The sequence below is a fragment of the Triticum dicoccoides genome, chromosome 2A (assembly GCF_002162155.2).
Source record: "Triticum dicoccoides isolate Atlit2015 ecotype Zavitan chromosome 2A, WEW_v2.0, whole genome shotgun sequence".
Classification (NCBI taxonomy): Eukaryota; Viridiplantae; Streptophyta; class Magnoliopsida; order Poales; family Poaceae; genus Triticum; species Triticum dicoccoides.
Genome location: NC_041382.1, coordinates 644,387,979 through 644,397,255, shown reverse-complemented (window position 1 = coordinate 644,397,255; position 9,277 = coordinate 644,387,979). Strand labels below are relative to the sequence as shown.

The 9,277-nt window shown below is 45.7% G+C and overlaps 1 protein-coding gene, 2 long non-coding RNA genes and 1 pseudogene across 3 annotated transcripts; 2 read left to right on the top strand and 2 right to left on the bottom strand.

Annotated features, from left to right (window-relative positions):
- The first annotated feature begins 535 nt into the window (after window positions 1-535).
- Window positions 536-1,246, top strand: LOC119359754. The gene is made up of 3 exons (XR_005172649.1): window positions 536-676; window positions 790-937; window positions 1,029-1,246. It is a non-coding gene; the product is annotated as an uncharacterized LOC119359754 (long non-coding RNA).
- A 61-nt stretch (window positions 1,247-1,307) lies between these two features.
- LOC119355951 lies at window positions 1,308-6,653 on the top strand. Its single transcript, XM_037622850.1, has 10 exons — window positions 1,308-1,439; window positions 1,524-1,628; window positions 3,246-3,302; window positions 3,395-3,457; window positions 4,033-4,198; window positions 4,301-4,868; window positions 5,042-5,154; window positions 5,244-5,336; window positions 5,512-5,720; window positions 5,939-6,653. The coding sequence occupies exons 1-10, from the start codon at window positions 1,426-1,428 to the stop codon at window positions 6,255-6,257; spliced, it is 1,707 nt and encodes a 568-aa protein (XP_037478747.1). The 5' UTR covers window positions 1,308-1,425; the 3' UTR covers window positions 6,258-6,653.
- Window positions 6,654-7,297: 644 nt separating this feature from the next.
- LOC119359753 lies at window positions 7,298-8,518 on the bottom strand. The gene is made up of 4 exons (XR_005172648.1): window positions 8,472-8,518; window positions 7,601-7,661; window positions 7,435-7,512; window positions 7,298-7,341 (listed from the first exon to the last, which is right to left on the bottom strand). It is a non-coding gene; the product is annotated as an uncharacterized LOC119359753 (long non-coding RNA).
- Window positions 8,519-8,740: 222 nt separating this feature from the next.
- Window positions 8,741-9,277, bottom strand: part of LOC119358040 — a 4,802-nt pseudogene continuing 4,265 nt past the window's right edge.

Genomic DNA, 9,277 nt, shown 5'->3' with positions numbered 1-9,277 from the left:
ATAAATGATAAAAACCGTTGGGCAGCGTCGTCAGCACTTTCCACTAGAGGCTGGATACGTGTGGATGCGTCACCGGGCGGCATTCATCTATCTATATAAGCGGAAACGTCCGAGGTAAACGGGGAGGTAAATCAAGGTGAGTAATTAATTTCTGTTGCCTTTTTTTTCCTTTTCTTGAGGGAAAGTATTAATTTCTGTTGCCTTTTTTCTTTTCTTTTCTTGATGGAAAGTAGTACTAATTACTGTTGCCTTTTATTCTTTTCATTTTTCTTTTCTTGAAGGATGAAGGAAACGTGCCGTCCCAGGAAGGAAAAAAAAGCCAGGAAAATCGCAACCAGGAGACCGTGTGGGCCCCGCGACGTGGACAGCGCGTCTGTCCTTGTGTCGCTGGCGCGTGGGCCAGGGAGTGGGAGTGAGGGCTGCTACTGATTCAGCTTCAGCCGGGGGAGGCTGAGCTGAATTATCGCCTCGCCTCGCAGCTCCCATATATAACTTGGGCTCCCTCTCCGCCTCCCTCCCAAGTCCCAACCCAACCCAACCCAACCCTAGCCGCCCCAATCTTCTCCTTCTCCTTCTCCTCTCCATGGAACACAGCCAAGCAACGGAAGAAGGCACAAGCAGGATTCATGGATGGAGGCCTCTCTTCTCTTCAAGACAAGATGGCCACCATGGTACGGTAGGTCAAAGATATCTTTTTCTACTAGGTACCTACATGAGTTGTTTGTATTGTATATATGATATATACGAAGATGAAATCCATTGGTACTCACCCATGGCTGGATCTTGCAGATCCGGCGACCTCCTCCTTGGATCTACAATTTTTTTTTCTTTTGGAGCAAAAGTCCGGTGACCTCCTCCTTGGATCTGCAAGTTTTTGGGGCAAAGTCCGTCAACCATGCCCGTCAGGATCCGCCAAGGTCTCCTCCTGGTAGCCATGGTATGATAAGATCATTGCTACGTATCATAGATGCGTTCGTTCTATCTTGTTGCAAATTTCTTGCCCGACTGACGTTTTTTTTCCCCTGCAGCGGAGACGAACTCAGTTTCCTCTTTGTTTCTTTCTTTCCAACAAGAGGACGGAAACTGGCCATAGCCCAGCACCATTTCGCCGGCCGACCAAGGCCCAGCACCATTTCGCCGGCCGACCAAGGCCCAGCACCAGTTCGCCCGCCGACCAAGTCCCAGCACCATTTCGCCCGCAGAAGGCCCAGGCCTCGCCGGCCCACCGACCAAGGCCCAGGCGTCGCCCACCGACCAAGGCCCGTCACGACTACCCCGTAACACGGCGCCGCCCACCCGACCCGACTCATTTCGCCACTTCCCCTCCCCGACCCCTCCCCCTCCCGCATCCCCATCCAGAACCCTAGCTCCGCTTCCGCCTCCTCCTCCAACCGCCGCCGCCGCGACACCGCCGGCCGGACTCCGATGGCCCGCAGGAGGTAACGTCCCCCGATCTGACCTCCCCCTTCTTCTCCGACCTCTCTTCTCCTCGATCCCCCTCACCACCCTCGTCGTTTTTTCAAGGGAGGCCATGGAGGAGACGAGGGAGACCAGCCGGACCAGGGAGAGCAGGCGGATCCCCATGTCTACCAGGAGGAGACCTACGCGGATCGTGAGGATTGGAACAGGTGACCATCTCATTTCCCCATCTATCTTCTGGACACGTCCAGATTCTTCCGCTGGGACGGGCTGATCCGCGTGGTGCTGTGTAGCTTCGAGCTGGTGCGGTTTGGTGACGCGCGTGATGCGATTCCCCTGTCTTGTGGTCGATTTCGTGGTTTAATTAGGCCTTCTGAGCAGGGCTCTGACATTATTATCTTCCCAATGTGAAATACATGATCAGATGTGTGTCTATTGTTCATGTTCAAATGTGTGTCCTGCTTGTTTCTCTTATCATTCCTGAAACTTGCACCGGACAGATGGATATCCTGTGATGTTCATGTTTTTTTGAATGCATCTCTATATGATGTATTTTTTGATGTGCATCCTGTGACGTTTGTCTAGTATGCATGGTCACTCGAATGGCATGATCACCTTCCAGAATCTAAATTGCGTGCTTTTTATATTTTCAGAATTGGTCATGCTCTTTGCATGATACCTCTCTGAATGTTAAATGCTTTTTGTGTATTATAAACATAGCCTATTATTTTTTAGAATTGGTCATGCTCATCGCATGATCACCTTCCAATATTATAAATTGCTTGCTTTTTATTTTTTCAGAATTGGTCATGCTCTTTGCATGATACCTCTCTGAATGTTAAATGCTTTTTGTGTATTATAAACATAGCCTATTATTTTTTAGAATTGGTCATGCTCTTCGCATGATCACCTTCCAATATTATAAACATGTTCAAAAGTACCTTTCCAGAGTGAAGTGAAATCTATCATCTGCTGTAATTGCTTTATATATGCAACATCTTAGATGACGTCTTGTATGCTGTGCCATTTGTTTATTCATGGTCGTCATGTGACATTATTATCTTCCGGATGTGAAGTCTATGCCCAGATGCTTGTTAACTATCATGTTAAATCGTGTGACTGTTTTACCTTTCTGCTCTTTTTCTTTATTCATAGTCAATTTCAAGTGCAGTGGACTCAGCTAAAATCATGTAATTGCTGTGCTAGTCAGAATGCGTGATATGTCTATTTGTTTAATTTGGCAATGAAGATATGTGGTAGGGATAATGCGGTTTATAAACATAGGTGTTCTTCCACCCCAAGATATGTACCTGTTGTAAGGGAAGTGCATCTAGGTGCAGATTGCCTATTGTCCTATGTCAATTGCGTTGCCAATGTTGCCCTCTGAATGTGAAATGTATACTGTTTTGTCAGTGTACTATATCATGTGCCCAGTTTTACCATTCAAATTATGCTTGAAAATGGTTTGGCTTTTCTTATTTACTGTTCTGCTACTGTCAGTAACTGTTTCTTGGTAATGCAGTAGCCATGCTGATCGTTGCCTACGCGGTCCTTTCCCTGTGGCTTTTTTTCCTGCTTACCAAGTATTTAAGTTCTTAGCATGCGCTGTTCCTGTTGTTATGATTAATTAGTTCTAGTGTTCTGTTCAGTCCTACTCCCTCCGTCCCATAATATAGTACGTTTTTTGACATTAGTGTAGTGTCAAAAAACGTCTTGCATTATGAGACGGAGGGAGTAGTGTTCTGCTTGACAGGTTGCGTTGTTGTTATTTATCTTTTTCATGTATTGTTCCACTAATTTAGAATGTCTTCAACACTATCTTGCAGTACTAATCATGGCCCTGTCTCTGGTGACAATGGAAAGACCTCCAATCCCATCAAGAGGTAACCACCTGACTTTGTTCAATCATTTTGCTTTCTACCCATTTTATATGTTGCCAACAACCCCAACCCGTGCCTATGCTCTTCTTGTGCAGATTCTCTACTACTTTCTCAAGAGGTATTACTGATGAGCGTGTTGGATATCCACATTATCGCAGGTACTTTGCCCATTGAAATGGTGCCCTACAAGGAATTAGGCCTCGTACAATGGGAGGTGCTTAGGGAGATGGTTAGTAAAATAAACTGAGTTCTTCTTAAGCACCAGTGCTTATTTCTACAGGACAGATGCTTAATCAAGCGTCTATCCTCTACAAATAAGCACCGGTGCTTATTTCTACAGGACAGATGCTTAATCAAGCGTCTATCCTCTACAAATAAGCACTGGTGCTTAGAGAAAGACTGGTTTATTTCTTTAAGCATCTACCTCAAGCACCTTGCATTGTACAGGGCCTTAGCAGCATGAAATATTATTTCAAATTACTGTCCTATATGGAATTAACGACGTTATGTATTTTGAAGAATAACTTCTGTGTGTCTGACCTTTAATTTTAAGCCCAAGGTGGAACCTGCAGTGTTGTTATGACTCTTAAATGTTGTGCAGTTTGCAAATCCTGTCATGCTACCTAGCTTAAACACTCCTTTAATGTTCCATCTTTTGTGACAATAAGATATTGATGTGGTGTTGGCCCCTTTTCATTTAGCATGTTATTAAACATATTATTTGCTCTCTCAGGCCTACTGCTGCCAAGGCAATGACGGGTTTTTTGGCACATTACGCCAATAATCTTTCGCACTTCTCTCATGAGGCGGAATTCTTTACAGTAAGTAGTAGTGCTGAAGACGATGAGTTTTATATCTTTGCCCATGATGAGTCTAATATGGTAAAGACTACATCTGTGGTATGTGGTAAACAAAGAAGTTTTTTTGAACTTAATTCAAACAATTCTCTGTTTATTCCATTGGTCCCAGATTTTGATGGATGTATATGTTTTGCCTGCCAGGGTCCTTACTTATCAGTGTTCAGACGTGTTCTTGCATCTGGCAAGCCTATGCAAGACCAAATGGCTAAGCTCGGCAAGACTTTGGAGTCTCTCAGGCAGTCCTATGGTGTCTCATCCCCGGCTGCTAAAAACATTGAGGACTTTCTCGCCAGGCTGGAGAAATTAATGGAGAGAGAGTCGAAGAGAATTGCTGAGGCTTCTGAGAAAGGTGTTGTTGAGGAAGCTTCTGCTATCAAGAAATTGGCTGAGGCTGTCAAGGAGGCCGAAGAGAGTGAGTTGTCTTCTCTTATCAAGGAGACGGACCAGTTCTTTAAGACCGCGGAGATTCCGCTAGAGATGCACGAGAGATTGAAGAAGGCTGCCGCAGAGTTGAAAGAATTGAAAACTTTAATGGGTGGATTCCTGGTCTCAATAGGAATGTTCTTTAGGGGCTATGGGTTTTCTTCACCTTCGGTCATTCCTCCAAGTCCCGTGGACTCCCCACCAACTCCAAGTCTGGCGCCTCGTCCCTTTCTTAAACTTGGTGCTGGGCCAACTCCTTTTCACTTCATCGGGAAAAGGGCAAAAGGTGAGCTCAAGAGTACCTTTGTAGTGCATTAATGCTGTTATTTATGTTGGTTGTTGCATGTGACTGTTGTTGTTCTTGTAATGTTTTATTGTTTCTTTGGCCTAGTTTCTCTGTGCAAGTCTTCCTCTGTGCTGATCTTATTTTTGTTCTCATTTCATTGTCAAAATTTTCAGAGGTCCTCTTTGGTGATTACGAGGAGACGCCCTTCCATGGCATCGGAAAAGCTGGGTTTTTGATCTGTGACAAACAACTGGGCGTTGGCGTTGAGCTCAAGTCCGACCCCTCGGTACTGACTTTGTAAATCTTGGCCTGTTGAATTGATTTGGCTTTTGGCGGGTCATTGTCCTTAGGATTTTTGCCATCTTCTTTGTCTAGGTTGAGACCACTTTGTGCTATGGCAAGGAATATCTAGACTACAAGATGGAGGCAAAGGCGAAAGTTGTTCTACCCTTTGGTGACACTTTTAAGGTATCTTGTTGTAGCTGTAGTTGTTCTACCTTGAAAGATGTTAAAGTGGTGCTCTACCTTGAAAGTTGTAGTTGTTCTACCTTGTTGTAGCTGTAGTTGTTCTACCTTGTAAGTTGCTGGTAGTGTTTGAATGTTGAATGTTGACATGGTGACTTGTGAATTTTCAATTTTGCAGGCTGAAATTGATGTTATTCATCGTCGTGCCTGTCTGAGCGCTTCTGTTGGCCTCAGTGCTAATCCAGTTTTCAACATGTCCGGCATGTTTGGGATAGCTGATGGGATTTGTGGAGGTGCAAGGTTATCTTTTGAGTCTTGTGGATTGGTCAGGGAATTTGAGCTTGGATTATCGATGGACACTACTGAGTTTGGAAGTCTGTCCACCAGGTGAGTTCTTTGCACAAGACAAGATCCTGTCACATATATATATCCTCCTTATTTTATCTCTGTGAAGTACTCCCACCGTTTTGAATTACTTGTCACAGGTATGGATGTATCTAGATGTATTTTAGTTCTAGATACATCCATTTCTGCGATTGAGTAATTTGGAACGGAGGGAGTAGATCTGAATATGGACTGATGTTCTGTGATGTTTGGGTGTGCAGACTTAACCGTGAGAAGCTCCAGGTTATGTTTGACACAGCGGTTGGAAGGGCTACAGGTGCCGCGGAGCTGACTTATTTCCACGATCCAGTTGCGGAGAAGAGGTCAGTCTGTCTGACGGGCGGCCTGTCCTACAACTATGACAATACCCTGACTCTCAAGGGGCGCTTCAGCTCGGATCTTCATGTGGGCGGGATGATACAGTTTGAAGAAAGGTTGGCTAGTATTGTGTTGCGGGCAACAGGTGATGTTGATCTTCGTGCCATGGGTCAGCAGCCCCGGGTCGGGTTCCAGGTGGTGTTTGACCCGACCTGGAAGTAAGTAGCCTTTGCCTTTGCAGTGTTGGTGCTTGTTTTGCTTTTGCTTGGGAGGAACTTTTTTGGTAAAACGGAAGGTCTTGATTTTGGGTTGTCCATGATGATTGATGTATGGACTGAAGCTTTAGACTTGTCAATTCGACTATGTTGGTTTTGCGGAAGCTTGATTGTCCTCTCATACTACATTTTGTTGTTGAATTGAACTGACTTGAAGCACGTTGTATTTGGTTTGAGCCAGTTTAGAACTGCCAATCATCAAACTTTTGGACTCTGTCCATGATGTATTGACTGAAGCTTGAGTTGTCAATTCATCTGCCATTTCAACTAGTGCTGTGTCCTCACATAGCGATGATGTAATGACTGAAGCTTGAGTTGTCAATTCATCTGCCATTTCAACTCACATAGCGATTTGTTTAATTGACGGAGAGGAAAATCTGCCCATACCCAAACCTGTTGAAATTTTTGACGGGGAAGAAAACACCTGCTGAATGTTTTGACGGAGAAGTACCATTTTACTGCAAAATTGTTTGGGAACTGGAAGATTTTGACAGAACAGAACCTGTAAACTTGTACTCCCTCTGTCCAAAATACTTGTCATCAAAAAAGATGTATGTAGGATCATCCTTTTTTATCTATTTTGATGACAAGTGTTTCCGGATGGAGGGAGTAGCAAATACAAAGTCTGATAGCAAATCAAACCTAGACCTCTCCGTACCCATGAGCAGCGCCAGCGCCGGCCATGGAGATGTGTTGCTCGGTCTGCATGGTGAGTGTGTGTCAGCGGCAGCGAGGCCGAGCGCACCAGCATGGTGTTGTGCCGCGCAATGTGTCGAGTTTGGTCGCTGTTACTCTGCATCCGCCTGTAGACGTAGAACCACTCCATGCGAGCTTAAGGATGCTCACCTATATCACACAAACAGAGACAATGCGAGGGTATTGGCTCCGAGAGAAACATGTGTCAGTTAATTGACACCGCAAATAGTGGGTATAATGTGATACAATTAAATATAACAGATGAAGTACTACTAATGTCATACCTGGTTGAAAGTGTGAATTTCAATGTTGGAGTTGGAGTACTTCTCAACAATCTACAAAACAGAGGTCATTATGCAAGTGTGTAAGTCCAAATTTAGAAAGTTGTCTTTTCAATAGAAAATAAACAGGGCAGGTGGTATATCAACCTTGTGTGTGTCATCATGAGTGTTGAAAGAGTTCATTAGAAGCAAAGGAACACTGCATCCATACTTCTTGTTCAGGGACTGCATACATGTGAAACTTGTCAGACACAAACCATTACACACTACATCAAGTCAGTGCACAGAAAATATCAGTAGAAACTAAGAATACCTCAATCTGAATCACAATAAGGTCAAGAAATGTAAACCCATTGCAAGCTTCAATGACAGATCTGCATGCAGTGAGCTATGTTATTTTTTTTGACAGAAAGACTGTAAGGGAGGCCCCTACAGTATAATTGGTGCAACATATCCAAATTGCAAATACCATGCCTTGAACTTGGGTGGGTGAAAAGGCATCAACCCCTTTCCACCACTAGGCTATGCCTTAGTCTGCAGTGAGCTATGTTATTACCTGCTGAAGGTGGTAGAACTTAAAAATGAAGCGGAAATATACAAGTCCCTATATTTCCAATATTGGCATGCTGCATCAAACATGCACCTAAATAAATACCTAAGTAAATCATGTTCTGTACAAAGTCTACCACAACGCCATGTTCAAATGATCAATGTTTCACCGGCTAACAGAGTCTAGAAAATAAGTGGATGGTCATATTCAGTAGTGCAGGCTGGCAGCAGTCATTTATGTCAAATTGCAGCAAATATACGTAAACGAAAAGATAAAGAGCACTGATAGCCTTAATGTTTGATAACATTGATCAGAGAACCAGATTAATCGAACTATTTATTTGGACCAAAGGAGCTACCACTCACAATTTCATTTCTCCATGAAACTGGTACTAGTTTAACTGGACTACGTCAGAGTAATAAAGATGTCACAACAAGAATGAACAATGAGTACAGTTAATAGCAATTTTATGACTAATTTCACTAATATGCTTGGAAGCAGTCGAGTTCACATATGCAAGCTGCGAGACTACAGTGTCGGGACAAATCTAACTGAAGTAGCACGATCCACACATATGCAAGGTGAATCAATTGATCTGGAGCAGTGAAGAGGATGGGTGGGGTGGGGTGCTCACTTGGGGCCGGTGCAGCCCATGGTGGTGCCGAGGCCTCCGTTGAGCTTGAGCACCATGAGCTTGTCGAGCAAAATGATTAACAAGTGCGGAACTCAAACTGAACCTATCTTGCTAAGCATATTGGTACATTCCCTTAAAAATTATCAGTGATCATGCACATCGACCACATTGCCACGAGAAAATGAACACGCACTGGTTCAATTCTGATTCCAGTAGTCGGGAAGCTCAGATTGTAATTGGCAGCTCGGAGCAGAGCTCGGCGGGGGCGACTACTGAGGGAGAGAGAGGGGGGACAGGGAGCGCGCATACCTGAAGCGGCCGGTCTTCCAGGCCTGGGAGGCCTTCTTGCTGCCGCCGATGCGGGAGAGGGTGGCGAAGTCGTCGTCGGTGAAGGCGGCATTGTTGTGGGCGAGCAGGGCGGGGCCCTGCCACTGCGCGAGGGCCGGGGCGAGCAGTGAGCGGGCCCTGTGGGCGCGGCGGTCGAGGCAGAGGCGGACCCGCGAGGCCCCGACGTCGTCGGCGTTCTGGATGAGCTCCCGCAGCACGGTGGTGCCCTCCGGGTAGTTGGCCAGCACCTCATGGATGCGGCGCGTCAGGTCCACCCGCTGCCCGAAGTCCTCCAGCAGCATCATCCCGCCCAGATCCATGGCCGCCCCCGCGATCGGGTTGGGTGGGAGGGGGCTGGCTAGCGGGGCATTGCCGCGCTAGGGTTTGGGGGCGGGGTGGGGGTGGGAGGATTTGGTCGCTACGGCGGGAGGGGGAGGGAGGTGGTTGGTGCCGCGATGGATCTGGAAGGGAGGCGGCGA

Coding starts and splice junctions, on each gene's coding strand:
- LOC119355951 (XM_037622850.1), top strand. Junction 4,199..4,300: donor TGGTAAAGACTACATCTGTG/GTATGTGGTAAA, acceptor TTTGCCTGCCAG/GGTCCTTACTTATCAGTGTT. Junction 5,721..5,938: donor TTTGGAAGTCTGTCCACCAG/GTGAGTTCTTTG, acceptor TTGGGTGTGCAG/ACTTAACCGTGAGAAGCTCC.